General features: G+C 47.2%; 1 protein-coding gene across 1 annotated transcript; it reads right to left on the reverse strand.

Annotated features, from left to right (window-relative positions):
• Nucleotides 1-2431: 2431 nt before the first annotated feature.
• Nucleotides 2432-15315, reverse strand: BPGM (bisphosphoglycerate mutase). The gene is made up of 4 exons (XM_058804888.1): nt 15217-15315; nt 14127-14219; nt 10731-11386; nt 2432-5470 (listed from the first exon to the last, which is right to left on the reverse strand). The coding sequence occupies exons 3-4, from the start codon at nt 11329-11331 to the stop codon at nt 5277-5279; spliced, it is 795 nt and encodes a 264-aa protein (XP_058660871.1). The 5' UTR covers nt 11332-11386; nt 14127-14219; nt 15217-15315; the 3' UTR covers nt 2432-5276.
• Between the last annotated feature and the right edge of the window lie 1190 nt (nt 15316-16505).

Genomic DNA, 16505 nt, shown 5'->3' on the forward strand with positions numbered 1-16505 from the left:
GCAGAACCAACTCGCCCTCACACCACTTGTCCCACCACAGGGCATTTCTGGCTGTGAGATAACATGTGCTGCCTCTCAGGAGAGGCCGATGACACCTCTCTGTCCCCAGGTGCACACAGGAGTGTAAAACCCACCCCTTTGCCCGTGCATCCTTCACCACAATGCACTTGCTCCACCTGTTGTCCACTTGCTTCCCTACAAGCCCATCTGCAGCTGCAATTTCTGCAGTTGCTTTTCCTTCAGGGATGCTCAGGGATCTTTGTGCCCGCTTTCTCACCCCTAGCACAGCCACTATCACTGCCTTCCATAGAGATTCTGGAAAAAAACAACCTGCAGGTCAGGAAGAGCTGAGGAACCACAGATTACTTAGAGTCTAGCTCGGGTTTAATCACAGTAGTTACTGAGAGCCAGGCAAGTGCCTGTCAGGAAAGCAGGATGCACTGGGGAGTTAATTAGCAGCAAGACATCCCCAGTGTAGGTCAAGGGATTAATAGCACATGCACATTCCCACTTTCCAGCTCTTCTGCTAAGTTATCACCAGGAACAAGGAGAAATAAATTAGTTTTACTGCAATAAACAGAGCACTCCTTCCACTAAAGAGCATATTCAGTTGTGTCATTTGCTCCTCATGGGCAGACATGGCCAAGCTGGAAAATGGCAGCAAAGTCGTGCCTGGCTCCTCTGAGGCCAGCAGCAGCCCAAACTGACAGCATCTGCTGCCTCTGGATTCACACTGCTTTCCTGGGAGAGAGAATGCCTTTTCCCAAATTTCATGCAAGAACCAGACCAAAGGCGAGGAAATACTCAGGTGCTGTGCAGAGGGGGTGCTGGGACAGACCTGAGGAAGAAGGCCCTGTTAATAAGGCAATAATGCTTGCAGACACAACATTTGTAGTGCTGGGGTCCCATTAGAGCCACAACTGCTTTCTGAAGCCTGACAGGAGTAACTGCAACACCACAGCAACAAGCACAGAATAATCTGAGTTGGAAGGCAGCCACAAGGACCATCCACATTGTCACCTCCAACTGAGCTGTGGGTCAATGTCTCTCCTTGCAGAAGAGCCAGCAGAAAGGAGGAAAAAGGACCTAAATCCAAGCTCCTGTGGAATTTGAGTTCAAAGGTATCAGAAGGGGAAGGGCAGAGAAGTTAAATAAGGAACTAGAGGACATCCAGGCCACTTCATTGCCCTGGGAGGGACAGCACAGCTCAGCACAGCCTTAGCCTGGTGTCTGCTGCCCTCCCCTGCTCTGCCAGCAGAATGGGAACAGCAAGGACAGGGAGCCTCCTCCCTTCCTGCCTTTTTCTCTGCTGTTTGGGGACACAACCTGGCTGCCAAACTCTGCTGGAACAGCCCCAAGGCTGGAATAGCTGCTGGGTGACAAGGGATGAGGCAGTGAGAGGAGTGCCATGGCACAGCCATCCTAAACTGTGCTAAACTGCACTTCCCTCTCATAGCACCCACACCCAGAGCCTCTGAACACCCAACACAAGGAAGAGGCAGCAACACCTGCTCAGCACAGCTGTCAAAGAGATCCCAAACCCTTCTGCACCATCTATTTGAATCATCAGTCAGTTCCCACCTCAGCTCTGAGCTTCCTTGAGCAGCAGGGTTGTCATGTCAACCTCCTCTCCTGCCCATGGGAATTCAAAGCTGAGGAGATGCAAAGACAGGTAATGCAAGTGTCATTTATCATGAACTTTGAGAATGAGCACTCCCCACAAATTAAAACTAAAAAAAAAAAAAAAAAAGGAAGTAAAAGAAGAAAAGCAAAGTTGTAATTTTGAAAATGTGGCTAGGTAGAGTCAGTCTCTCCTCAGGCTGTGCAGAACAGGCTCATAGCAAAGTCCTTGGCACAAAAGTATGGCAGACTGAAACCAAGCTGGTCTTCAGATGGTGTTCTCCCAACACAAGAAACAGTGGAGATGGCTCTGGAACCATGTGAGGTGTTACTAAAGCAAAGTACAAAAGGTGACTGTGGGAAAGGGAGGGAAATGCACCATAAAATACCAGAACAATTTTGAATTGGTTGGCTTTGTCTCCAGAAGCCACAGCTTTAAACACACCACCAAAAGTGATGCTTCTTACTAAAAGGAAATGCAAGCATGGGAATCAGTAAGAATTTGTTTAGATACACTGTTCTGGAAGTAAAGTTCCTTGTTCCTAAGGAAATGCCCCCATAGTTTTGAAGGGGTATGTATTCCCTCCAACTTCTTTACATGTAAACACAAGGAAGTGTTGGCTCCAGCACTATTTTAACCCAATTGACTGCATGATGTGTGATAAACAAGTGTTTGAGAAGTTTTGGAATACTGAAGGTCAGTTTTATTTACTTACCAGCCCTGAAAAGGAAACAAAGGGGATAGGAGCAGAAGAAAAAAAATTACTGAAGCCAAATTAAATTCTATTTCAGGTGAATTTATTGAGTTAAAAAGAACCTGCCAGCTCCACCATATTTACAAAGGTTTTCAAGAGGATCTAGAGCTATTACTGCTACTGGACCACATGTTAAAAATGCATAAACAAACCAAATCAACCACATCCATTATGTTAAAAACACCATTTACCTTATAGGACGACTGTGAGGCACACTCAAACATAGGGAAAAATGCTTCCCAACCACTGATCTCTACAGCAAGATTCTCATTTCTCCCTCTGATGTAGCTATGCCTGAAGATCTTGGTGTCTGACACCTTGGAACTTGTGTCTGTTCTTCACTAGACATGGTTTATGAATCAGGATTTTAAAAAAAAGGTTACTTGGAATTGCAAGGCATTAAAATAATCCTGAAGAGCAGAATGAAATCCCCAATTCCATTTGATACTTTTGCAAGGTGTTATTGCTGCCAGATGTGCACATAAAATCCTGTCATCACTGCGGAGCCACAGCCCAAGCAAACAAAGCCAAACTGCCCAGAGCACTGTCAAAAGCAGCACTGCAGAAACAGCACCTCCTGCAAACATCACACTGCTGCTCTCCTCATCCTGGCCACGACTCAAAGGATGATTTCAGCTGCAATTAATGCTCCTTAAATTCCCTCACCCACCTTTCCATTCCCCTCTCCAGCCACAGAAGAGACCATGGATTCTAAGGGGAGGACAGAGTCTGTCTCCCAGCTCAGCTGGGGTCATTTCCAAGGACATTGCAGCTGCATGTCACATCCTGAAGCAGCTCTGCATTCCAATTCCACAGTGCCCAAGGGATGCGGACATGGCCTGTGTGCTCACACACCTGGGTGCACCCAGCTCCCACTGGCAACAGGTGGCTCTGTTTACAAGCCTACAGTAGCATTTACTTGATATTAAGCTTCACACATTATTTACTGTTTGGGGAAGAATTTACTCACTTGAGTGCCAGTGACCCTTCCCAGGGTTTTCACAGGTGAACTTTTGCTGATCAGCAATCTAACACTGTAACACTCACTTGGAAACTATCAACTAAGAGCCAGAGTTACTCTAAGCACTGAAACTAAAACCCCAGAAACTAAGTCAGTATCAAATCAAGTAGCAGAGAAGCTGCTAATAGCATTTCAGAGGGGGAAAAAAACCAAAGCAACCAAAAAACACTGAAATATGTCTCTTGTACAAAGAAAGATGAAACCTACCAGCTTTATGTTTAAAAGAAAAACATGTAACTTTGTTTCACAAAAACAAAGAGAAGCCCAAGTACCATTCATGCATGAGAAACTACCCTCTAGCAAGAAGTCTTCTATGGAGTAGGTGCTACTCTAATGTGAGCTGGCATCAGACCTGCAAAGTCTTGCTCCACACATCAGCAAGGCTGTCAGAGGCACACCACACTGTCACACTGCTCTCTTCAAAAGGAAAAAACATCCTCTCACACTTACAAAGCAAGCTACAGAGCTGCTCACTGCAAAGCAGGATTTTAAAACTTTATACTCATATCAAGGAAACTCCCATCAACACTGAGATTTGTAGCTGGGCCATGCTGAGAACATATCCAGCTCACGCAGCACACACACAGGTGCCACCCATGTTGGCATCCAAGGTCAGAATCAGGTGCTCAGGTGTTGGCACAGTGGGTCAGATGTAAACTTTTTATCAGTTTCATACCTGCAGTAAGATGAGGAGCAACCCTTCAGAAGTGGAATTACCCTGGTGCTGGTGTACATGAAGAGAACACCAGGCTGCCACTGCTGCCACACTGCATCCAACCTCAGGGTGAACTGGTCAGATCCAGTGCCAAACACACAGCAGGAATCAAGCTGTGATTGTGAGGAGAGCTTCACAGGAGAACTCCTTCAGGCATGGCAGAATAGCTTTCCTTACCAGCAGGATGGCTGAACAAGCTGCAACACTTGTGACATGCTGCACGCACCACTTCCAGCTTTTCAGAGAGCTGGACATAGATAATGCCACATGGATGTTACTGTGGAACACATTTATCAAGATACCTTTGCAACTCAGGAAAGCTTAGAGGGGTTTTTCCTATGTCACTTTGGCTGAGGTGAGCAGGAATTATTTATCAAATGACTAAGGGGTGATGAAACCTCTGGTGCACCTTACCCAAGTGTTTCAAAGGTATTCAGGTGCCTCACTAGGAGCTACATAATTTAAAATTTGAGCAAAAGAAAACCTTTGTGCTTCTTTTGTGGACTAAAGACTGACTTAAATCCTATTACTGCAAGCCAGCAAAATGCAGTGATGGCTTTGCAAAGATGGTGGAGGAAAAGGGATTCCATCTGCATTCCTTAAAAACCAAACAGAGTGTAAAAAAAGCTAACTATGATAACTCTAGTAGTCAGAACATCTCTACAAAAGTCTCTGGATTGTGAACTGGCCACAGAAGACTCAAAATAACAAAGGCAGAGAGTTGTCCAGATGAACAAACTGACACAGCTACTGTGACACAGAAAAATACTAGTTGGTAACAGTGACATTTTTGTCAGTGACAGTTTCAGTGCCCGTAACATCCTGGACTTAAATTAGTCCAGTAAGCTGGTGCTTTTCTCCTTACCAGATCAGGACTGATTGTTGTTGACACCAATATCACATCCCTTTATTCCTCTGGGCCATCCTCAGTGTGGATCTGGGGCAGGCTGCCCTGCCAGCTTCCTTTACCTGAATCATCTCTTCCTTTTCCAGCATTGAAAACCTCACACACTGCAATCTAAATTCCAGTTTTTGAAAAGGCAGAGGGGTAAGCTACCAACCTGAGACTCAACAATTGTCCCTGCTAATTATTTAGTGCTTGAGACATTCACACAGTGCAACCTAGCAGTCATTCACACATCCTCACACACTGAACACAGCTGTGTTAGACAGTGGGATTTAACTTCTCAGCAGATTTCACTTTCCCTTGATCTTCCACTTTTTTGATGGCAGCTTGGATAGCTTCCTGATCACCCAGAAACTGGTGAGGGCCCAGAGGGTGCAAATTCTCATCAAGTTCAAGCAGTATGGGCACACCAGTGGGGAGGGTGACGTTGATGATGTCCTCATCGGAGATGCCTGCCAAAGAAAAACAAAACAGAGTTACACCTGCAGCCTCCTCACTGCCTCCTGCCTTATTTCTGAGGTTACCCAGTCTACAAACAGTCAAGGACACCTTCCAGCCTCCATGGACACCACCAGCCACTCAAGGGTCAATTCCCAGCTAGGCCACAACTTGCCAAGTCCTTCAGGAGCAGCTGAAGAGGAGAATTCCCATCCAGGTGAGGAAGTTTCTTCACTTTTTCAGCCCCCATGTGTGCAATAAACAGGAAGAGATTGCCCAGGAGACTACACTGTTCCTTTCATACAGGACATGGAGCACAATAGGTTCCCCTCCATCATTTCCCAACTCACACATCACAAAAGATGGGAGCCCACATGTGCTACTCCAACATGAAACAACCTCTGCTACACAGCCCATTAAAGAGGCAGGGTAACAAGATTCATTTTTCTCTTAAATTTTCTGGGCAACTCTTATCACACAAACTGTCACAAAAAACAGTATTTAATTCTGCTTGTGTGAGAATCACTCCTTGCCCACATCTGATTTCTCACAAGCAAGTCCACAGTACTGTTCTCAGAATTCCTGCATATAAGATATTCATTTCCACTTTCAAATGAGGGGAAGAAAAAGGAGGCAGAAAGTCAACTTGCACAGCTTGGAGCATTCTTTTTTTTTTCCACTTAACTAAAGGAATGTGTACCTGGAAAATAATATTTATGTTATGCAGACATGTAATTAAAATATTCTGGGCTCTCATCTCAATGAAATTGCTGTTTATTTTTATATCAAACACACATCCAAAGCCTCCAAGACCAAACATCCTGGTGAAGCTTCCACACAAAGTCTAAATAATTGCATTAAAAGCACTGACTGCAAAGATATTATCCTTTAAAAAAATCAGGCAAAAGCAAGCTGGTGTCATTGGGAATGTCAAGATTTCCTTTTCCACCCCCTTTTGGAAGCACTGAGGTCCCAGCAGCAGCCTGCTGTTGTGAGGCAGGGCAGATTTGAGTAATTCTCTCAGAAAACACACACCACAAGCTGCTGAAGTGATGACACCACATGGACCAGACCAAGGTGCAGCAAGCAAACATCCTCCTGCAGCAGCTGACAAAACAGATGGTCCCCAGAACACAGGGGTGTAAATTCACCAGAGATTTGCACATTAAGTAGAACAGCAGAGCCATCACATTAACAGGAAAACACACACCAGTCAAGCAACTCAGCAACAGTGGGCTGACAACAGGCCAGAAAAAACAGAATTGCTCATGAGGTGAGGATCATGTACCCCTGCCCAGAGACTGCACCAGCACCCAGCTTTTGGGGTGATCTATTCTTGCTTCATGCTCAGCACTTGGGTGAGCCCTAAGTTCCAGAAGGGCATGGAGCACCAGAAACAAACCTTGGCCAAGAACTCACACCTTGTTACATATTGAGCATCAGTCCACTGAAACAAGTCACACTCAGATAGCTCAAGCAATTCTTGCATACAAGGGACAAATAATTCACCTGGTGTAGGCCACAGAATCAGACCTACAGGGAAAAATCTCAAAGAATACCTAGAATTTAAAATGGCACAGAAATGGGTGGGGAAAATAATGCATCCATTTACCAGCCACTGTTCTCAAGGACTTTGTTTGCAAAACAAGCTGCCTGAGCTCTTATTTCAAGGATTCTGAAGCATTAGATTTTAACACCCACATCCCCATGTATATTCCCAGGGAATCCATGCCTAGGAAGTGATCTGGCCACCTCCTAAGCTCAGTCTCCCAGACTAAACCAGTCACATACACACACAGCAGATGAGGTCATGCAGGAGAGTTTAGGCAAACCACATAATGTGGTCAGGAGACATGATATTTAAAAGTTTCCTCTGGAGACGGATTAAACAAAACTAGCTGTAGCTACACGGATTCAGAACTGCATTTTGCTGTTTTTACAGAACACAGAGTGACCACAATGTCAGCTAGTATTGATTTACAAAGCAAAACAGTGCAGCCTAGGATAAACACACAGCAGCAAACATGATGGTGTTCTCCTCAGGAGTTTTCCCCATACACAAGTGCAGCCCCACAGCCAGCAGTCTGGAAACACAAGCTGAAGTCAGATGAAAATCCTAAAGAAACAACAGTGCCTGTTTCTGTGTGTAGCATTTCTGTTCTCCAGGAAGCAAGAGGCTGAGCAGGCTGGTCACACAGGCTCTTCAGTTGCAGGAGAGCTCACCAGACCAGTCCCCAGCCAGCAGGACAGGAGGACACCAAAGGGATCACACCAATGGCTGCAGTGTGAGCTGAGTGCTATCCAGTTACTCCATGTGCTGTAACCAGAACCAGCTGACCTTTTCCTGAGCTCCATCTGAGCTGGCCTGAGTCACAACCCAGCCCATGGCACAGGGAAGAAGGGTGAAATCAGGGCAAGACCTCAACTGCTGGCTCCAAGGTGCAGTGGTAAATAAGACCACTGAAGACATAACATGCTTCCCTCCAGTTTAATACCAAAGCCTGGCTCTCAGCACTGCTGAAATATTGAGCTGCTGGAAGCAGCTTTTACCCAAGAAGGTTTAAAAAACAGGTCCTACCTACTTATAGTTGTGAGAACCCACAGACATTAGTGAAATACTCAAGATGACTTCCTGAGGAGCCCAGATAAAATGCTGTCTAGGCAGCTGCACCCTCAAGTGAACATATCCCATGCTCTGTCCTGAGAACACTGTTCCCCACCTGTGAAGTCAGGTACAGAAACACTACAGTAACGTGGTACAGCACTTTTTATAAAAGAGACCTTTCAAAATCACATTCAGAATTCCTCCCCAGCTCACTTACTCTCCATTTAACCAAACTGGGTAACCAAACACACAAATTGGAAATAACTCCAGGCAAGTTTAAGAACTCACCTTCATGTGGTAGCCCATGGAGTGTTTTGAAATATTTGGACCTTGCAAAGTCCTACAGAGACAAATCCCAGATTTTGAGCACCTACAGCACTTGCAGAGGGGCTGGTTCAGCTTCTCCTTCCCTCTCACCTGCTCTTACCAGGTTCCTCCCTCCTATTCTTATGGTCAGAGGAAGCCAAAACCCACAAGAGCTGTTGAGAATAACAACAGCCCTCCTCTCTGCATGTCCAGATGATTCATCCAATAAAAGATCATACACAAGATCAAATGCATCAATTCAGCCACAAAAGCTTGTTTAATACTGGTGCTTTGTAACTGAGTTCTAAACCAGGTCATAGCATCCCATATGCTTAATGGAAGCACTAAAGCTTTAGCCTGGTAAGGAAAATATTCAGAGCCACTTTCTGCCCTCCCTGCAGGCTGAACAGATCTAACTTCAACAGAGCAGAGGAGGGAAACAAGCACAGTGTTAGAATCTGGCTTTTCATCTTGACAGACTCTTACCTTGCTGTGCAAATTTTAAGGAAAGAAAGATGGGTGGGCTACAACCATGGCTGTAGTGTATAATTTACATTTGTTCCACTCATGTCTGCCAAGACTTTCTGTCTGTATCAGGTTTGCACACCAGGCTTTAGTAGTAGGGGGCTACAGTGGGGCACCAAAAAAAAACTGTGGTGGGTTGGTGGTGTGGCTGCTCACCAAGCTGCTCTATCACTCCCATGCTCAGCTCTATGGGTGGGGAGAAAATATGCAAAAATAACTTGTGGGTCAAGGTAAAGGCAGTTTACTAAAGCACTAGTAGAGGCCAAGCACAGAAGCAAAAGAAAGCAAAGGATTTATTCTCTACTTCCCATCAGCAGGCAATCCAATCACTTGCCACTAATCAGGGCTTCCGTGTGCACAGCTACTGCTTCAATGGCATCACACATGCCCTTCCTCCTTTCTCTTAGCTTTCTGTGGGATCTCAGCACCTCAGGATGGAGGTGCAGAGAGGCCGAGACCACCCTTGGGGGGCTCGGGAATCCTGGAATGTTGCCAGAAGTGTCTGGTGGCAGGATTTTGATCCTACACAGGAGATGAGACCTGTATGAGGACTGGGAGGATTCCACTGGGTGAATGGTGAAGGGATAAGTTAGTTAAAGTGTAAAACACAGGGTTTAGGATTTTGGTACAGGGGGGTCTAAAGAAGTAAGATGGAGGAATTGGGGCGTGTCCTGTCCTTCTTCTTCTTCTTCTTGGCCTCCATCTTCTGTGGTGGTGGTGGCACTCTGGGATTGGTCATTACTAGAAGTGCACCGGTTAATAAGGGTAGAAGGTATTGGAGTAAAATGATAAATATTGTACACGTAACTTAGGGTATAAAGATAAGTGACCGCCCGGGGGCTTCGAGAGTGTGCCCATGGCTGACTTGCTGTGCAGACCTCTGTCGGGCTGAAAGAAAATCTTTTAGATAAACAATTAATAAACACCAAGACCGAGACAAGATCAGAAGTCTCTCCTCGTCCTTTGAAGCGTCGGCTCTCCAAGGCCATCCCTGGGCCTTTCCAGGCCACCTAAACAGCAACACAGAAAACCTTACAGCTTTCCCTGCTGGGCAGGCATCATAAGGGCTAAGGAATATCCCTCTTGGGATCATCAGTTTGGGTCAGCTCTCCTGGCTATGTCCCCTCCCAGGATCTCTGCTGGAACCTACACTCAGCTGTCACCATGCCACCCCCAAAGGGCTTGGCCAGCACGGTTTCATGGAGCTGGTTCAGCTCTTGGGAGGCAGGGGAGCCACCAGATCCCCTTTCCCCTTCTTCATTTATCATTTCACACAGTGTGGACAACCACTGTGACCACATCATGAACTGACTGAACCAGCTCTTCCTCCTCCATCCATGATCTGCACCCCAGGATTCACAGCCTCTCTAGTCTCAAAAGCCATTTGTACCTGCTCATTTCACACCCTTCAGACTCCTGACTGTTCCAGCATGGCCAAATGCAAAAAGTAATCAGCAGGCAGAGCCATAGAACACAGGATTTTAAAACTAAAAAAAAAAACCTGAGTGGACACAATCCAGTCTGTGCACATTTGTAACTGCAACTACAACTCTTCCAGGACTGCAGCAGGTTGCATTCACACATATATAATCACTGAATCCTGCTCTACCCACAAAGAAATTAATAAAGTTTAACTTCCAGTGTAGGATGGCCAAGAAGCCAGGAGATGAAAGAGGAAGAGAGGGAAGAATCTAACAATGAAAAGGATGTTTTTTATCATAAAGTCCCAAATAAGTCATTTCTAAGACCAGTTCTGGGTCTGACACTAGAGAACAACACCTAAAGCTCCAAGGCATTGAGCAAGGAGAAGAGGGGAAGGCTGGAACAGAGGCCCTTACCTTCCACGTGCTTCAGCAACGCCCTGCTGCTGTTGCCATGAGCAGAAATAAGAATCATTTTGCCACTTTTCAGTTCTGGCACTATCTTTTCATTCCAGTAGGGAAGGAGTCTGTCAAGCACATCTTTCAGGCTCTCAGCCTTGGGGAGGTTCTCCTGTGACACATCGCTGCATTTGTAGCGGCGGTCGTTGTAGATCTCGGCGTAGTAGGGGTGAGATTCAGAGATGGGGGGCGGGGTGACATCGTAGCTCCTCCTCCAGATCTTCACCTGCTCCTCGCCGTGGTTCAGAGCCATCTCTGCCCTGTTGAGCCCGATCAGGGCCCCGTAGTGACGCTCGTTCAGCCTCCAGGAGCTCTGGATGGGCACCCACTCCTGGCCCATCTCCTGCAGGATCAGCCAGGCAGTCTGGATGGAGCGGCTCAGCACGGAGGTGAAGACCAGGTCGAACTCGAAGCCCAGGGCCTTGAGGTGCTTGCCACAGTTCTGAGCTTCCTTTATGCCATCACTGCTCAGCTTCTGGTCCACCCAGCTGCAGAAGCGATTCTCCTTGGTCCAGGCTCCTTCCCCATGTCTCAGGAGAACGAGCCTGTACTTTGCCATCTTGGTTGCAGCTTGGCACAGAGGGCAGCTGGTCTGGCATCTAACAGCGACACATCTGGACAGAGACACGAGACAGACACGTCAAACATCCCACAGACAATGCAGTACAAGTAGCAATAAGGCAGTGAAAAGTAAACAGCTATCAGAATCAAAACAAGCAAGGAAACAAGTGCCTGCTGAGCGTGATTTTACAACGGAGAGTGGGAGGAATTCCAAACCAGGAGACTCCATGTGGGAAGGAAAGTGCCATCCTTCACCCAGCTTGTTGCAACTAGCCCACTAAAACCATTGATCAGGAGCAGATTGGTACAAGCTGCTCCAGCCTACAGTTTGCCTCAAGTGTTCAAACAGAGCCTCACTCAGTATCCCAGGCTCCCAGAGCAGCAGATCTCCCTCACTGGGATGTCACAGACATCTTTTATGAAAAATCCTGTCCTTAGGATTTTTTCTCCTGAGAAGCTGAGAGGCCTCAGGAACAAAATGCAAACAATGATTATCTGCTGCTGTGGAATGCAACAGGTGCATCTGGGATTGGTCTCATGTGCTTGTTTCTAATTAATGGCCAATCACAGTCAGCTGTCTCAGACTATTTGAGCCACAAGCCTTTGTTATTCATTCTCTCTTTTTCTATTCTTAGCCAGCCTTCTGATGAAATCCTTTCTTTTAGCATAGTTTTAATATAACATATATCATAAAATAATAAATCAGCCTTCTGAAACATGGAGTCAGATCCTCTCTCTTCCCTTTTCCTTGGACCCCTGTCACACTGGGGAACTCTGAGGGGCCCCAGGCAGCTGGAGCCCAGCAGGGCTGTCCAGATCCTCTCTGCTCCAAGGGAATGCAGGCACAGAGAGCAGCTGTGGCCCTCAGCCAGAGGAACTGCAGAGTGGCACCACAGGACAGCAGCTGGCAACACACAAAACCTTATCAGCTCTTCTCAAAGGAGGTGTCAACACAGTCACACTCTGCAGAATTTCCTCATATCCCCATCCTGTCCTGCTAATTATGCCAGTCTATGCTTGACTTTTTCCCCAGGCCACCTCCTCCATCATGCCTCCACACTCACGTGTGACAGCACAGATACTCTGGGATGCAATGTACAGCCAGTGAGTCCTCATTTCACTGAATCCCCAAGTGACCTCACAGATTATCCCACCCTCTTCCTGACTTTCAAGTCTATTTCTCCTCTCCTGTCTGTGAATTACAATGCCAGATTCTTAGGCACCAGGATTAATGTTTTTACTTTGGGAGTGGGCACAAAAAGCCTGTTTGCTGTCCTCATTCATAAGGTCAAACAGCACCTTCCTCTTTTTCCTTTCAAGCAACATCTCCTCTGGACTGTCTTCAATGGCAGATGCATTTTGACCACCCACCCAAGGGTCTGCCAAGGTGGGCAAAGATCTGCCAGCAGACACTGGGATGCCTGAAAGGTCCATCTAACACAGGACTGCAACTCTGAAAACCCCACCCAATCTCTCTGACCTCAGACAAGGCTAGATGGCAATGGACAGAGCAGGGGAAAAAATATAAAAATACAATTCTCTGCACTGGGGAGACTGCTGTATCTCAGATGAATATTAAGTGCTCTCAAAACCACGGGCAGTGGCAGACTGAGCTCTGATTTCTGCACTCCCAGCCTTGGGCTGAATTTCCATGACACACTGAAGGAGCTCCCCTCACCTCAAATCAGTTGGAGCTGCTTCAGTCGCACTCCAGGAGTCTCAAATTCAGGCCCTCTGTGACCCTGAATTAGGTCAGCAGGATGGGGTAGGCCCATGCACTCTGGGTTTTGGGAAACACCCAGCACAATACCAGCATTCATTTTAACAGGCTTTCAAAAAAAAGTGTCTAGAAAAGTTGAATTCATTAACAGACTCAGGAATCTCATCTTGCTTGTAACAGCAGCTTAGCTCTCCTCTAATCTTACGTTAATACAAAGTCTACATCAAACCAGGGCACTCTGCAAACCCCCCCAGTGCTGATTTCTGCCTAATGGCACAGCTCAGGATTAAAAAGCCTTTGAGGACTGAGGTTTTCACAGAATATCAGGAGGTATTGTTTGACACCCAACAGACAGCTAAAAAATACAAAAGAAAGTCTCATTTCATGCAAAGGCAGGCTGGGATTTGTGTAGGGCAAGAAACATCTCAGACAAAACCCCCTGCATGGTCCACTTTTCCCACTCCAAATAATCAGCTGCACTTTAAGCAAAGAAATCAGCTATTGCTAGGATTCAGGTGTCACATCAGACCCAACACTAAGCTGCATGCTGTAAGCTCCTAGGTTTATAACAAACACAAGTATTTGACAGCATTTCCACCTAAAGCAACCGATCCTTACTCAACATACCAAAGATACAATTAAAGAATTGCAGTGTGTTCACAGCATGAGCTACTACACATAAAATAGCTGCACAGAAAGCTCTATCTCTGCAAATACTTCACTATTCAGATTAATTGATTCTGTTATTCACAGGAAGAGATTACACAAGCTACAAAACCAAATTAAGACCCAACAATAGGGGTGATGCACCTGTTTGCCAAAGTTTAATTGGCATTTTAGCCAAAAACAATAAAAAATTTAGTTAGTATAAAAGATATACTTATACAAAGACCAAACAGTATCTGGGTGCTATAAATTCCAGTTCACTTCTATAAAGCATTAGGCAGAAGCACAATTCTCAAACAAATTTAGAAAGAACTAGCAAGTCAGAGTGTTGTCTGAGTATCAGTCCACTTCTGGAAGCATTTAAACAGGAAAGCCTTAGAGCAACACATGGAAATAATCCTACTCACCTTTCCTACAGCAAAGGAACAACCTACACAAATCCCAGCTCGGGCTCAAGAGCTGCTTTATACCAAGGCCAGCACACACTCCTGGCTGGTTACCTGCAGGGAAAGAATAAACACCAGTGCTCACAGAAAGAGCTCACAAGTGCAAACGGCCATACCAGCACCATTTGCTCTCAAAGCTGTTAAAAAATAGAGCACACACTGCTTGTATGGGCTGGGAAAGCCACCAAATGCCTTCTCCCAAAAAGATGCCACAGCTCCTGCATTTCCATCAAGGGAAAGTTTCTGCTCTCCCATATGCCCCGGGACATCATTTGCTCCCTAAGATTTGTTTAGGCTGCAATTACCATAGGTTTAGTGTGCAGAAATCTACTAAAATCTCCGGAGGACCAGGGAGGATATAGACAGCAGATGTGGAGCCAGCACAGAGGCACTGAACAGGCTGTCCAGAGAAGGTGCCGTGGGTGCCCCATCGCTAAAGGTGTTCACGGCCAGGCTGGCTGGAGTGTGAGCAATGTGGTTTAGTGGAAGGTGTCCCTGCCCATGGCACGGGGCTGGAACTAGATGGCCTTTAAGGTCCCTTCCAACCCAAACCATCCTGCGGTTCACTCTAAGACAGAACAGAAACGCAGAGCTGCAGCTCAGCACAGCAGCGCACGGTGCTCAGGACAGATAACATCTTACACCGGCCAATCTCTGGGCCAAGCACAGCTTTAAGGTCCCACACCAAAAGCGGTCACTTCCAGGACTCCTGCTCCAGCCGGGTCGAGCTCATCCCTTTCCCAAGGCGTCCCTGAGCGGAGCACCTGCGTGTCCCAGCCCTTCCTGAGCACGGGGCCTCGGCCACAAGCAGGGCAGCGCCTCCCGGAGCCGCGCAAACAAACACAGACACGGCCACGGGCCCGCAGGGACACGGGCACACAGACACAGACACGGCCACGGGCTCGCAGGGGGTGCCCCGCAGCCACCGCCCCCTCCCCCGGGGGACAGCACCACCATCCCTCCCAGGAGGGCCGGAACAGCCCCGCCAAGGAAACCCCCCCGAACCCAGGGCCGCCGCTCCTCCTCCCGTGCCCAATCGCCCGGGAGTTACCGGGCTGACGCCGCGCCGCCGCCTCACGGGGAGCGCCGGAGCCGCGGCCGGGCCGGGCCACGGGCGAACCGCGCGTCTTATTGCGGCCGCGGCGCCTCCGCGCCCGCGAGAGCGGCGCGCGCTGATTGGCCGGCCGGGCGGACTGGCGGCGGGCTCAGCCAATGGGGGCGGCGCGGGGCGGTGACGCGGTGCCCGGGGCGGGCCGAGGCCGGGGGTGCCGCGGCCATGGCGCCCCGCCGAGCCCGGCCCCGGAGCGGGTCCCCGTGCCAGGGATTCCCGCAGAAATGCTGGCTGCCCCCGCCCGTCCGGGCACGCAGAGCACGACCCGAGGCGTCCAAACCTCCCGAAACCGCTTTAGGACCTTCATGTTTTGGTGAAAAGCAAGGGGCCAAATTCTAATTACTATAATGAAATCACTAGCCAAAAAAAAAAAAAAAATAGACTTGAATCTTCTTAAGGATCATGCATCCCTCATTCCCATAGGCTTCTAATCCCAATCTGAAATAAATAAAAACAAGTGGGAAGTGGTGTAGGAAGGCAGTGTCCTATTGCCATAGGTCTGATTTTATTTCTAAAAATTACCAGGGCGCATCTTTGATACCACATCAGTCACATTTTCTTCTCTAAATGCTTACCCCTGAACAGACACGAGGTAAAGCTCAGAGGGCCACAAACTGGATGTACACCAAATGTGCTCTGTCATCCTTCCCTACTGGGGACGGAGGTGATCTTCCCTTTTTAATAAGTTAAAAAAATAGTCCATGAAAATAAAAGATGGGGATTCAGATTCTGATAGGAAAGAATGACAGGACTAAATTCAAGAAAATTTGGGGCAGAGGTATTAAATAATGTCTCTAGTGTGCTGTGAGGAAAAATTTTACTTTCTTGTACATTTACAAGGATTTTACTTATACATTTACAAGGATATCCAGATGCTAAGATATCAGTGGGAAAGAAGGCTAATCCAGATGAAACCTGCTTTGCTGGGCTCACAGCACCAGCCAGGCTGCTGGTGAGCAGCATCCTGCTTCTCTTTGGTGGCTACTGCCCTTTGTTCCTCATTCATTTGGGAAGCTCCAGAAAGCATTCAGCATCTCAGGGAGAATACTCTCAGTGCCTTTCGTGATAGAGCTGTTCCTGACCTCACCACAGAACCACAATAAAATCTGCTACTTCTGCAGAATATTTCTACTGGATATGCATTTTTCTTAACAGTTACCCATAAAATCCTTTTCACCTCACCCACCAACTTTAATATTAACAGATACATTTCATTTCTGTCAGATTTA

Source organism: Ammospiza caudacuta, chromosome 5, assembly GCF_027887145.1.
Source record: "Ammospiza caudacuta isolate bAmmCau1 chromosome 5, bAmmCau1.pri, whole genome shotgun sequence".
Lineage (NCBI taxonomy): Eukaryota > Metazoa > Chordata > Aves > Passeriformes > Passerellidae > Ammospiza > Ammospiza caudacuta.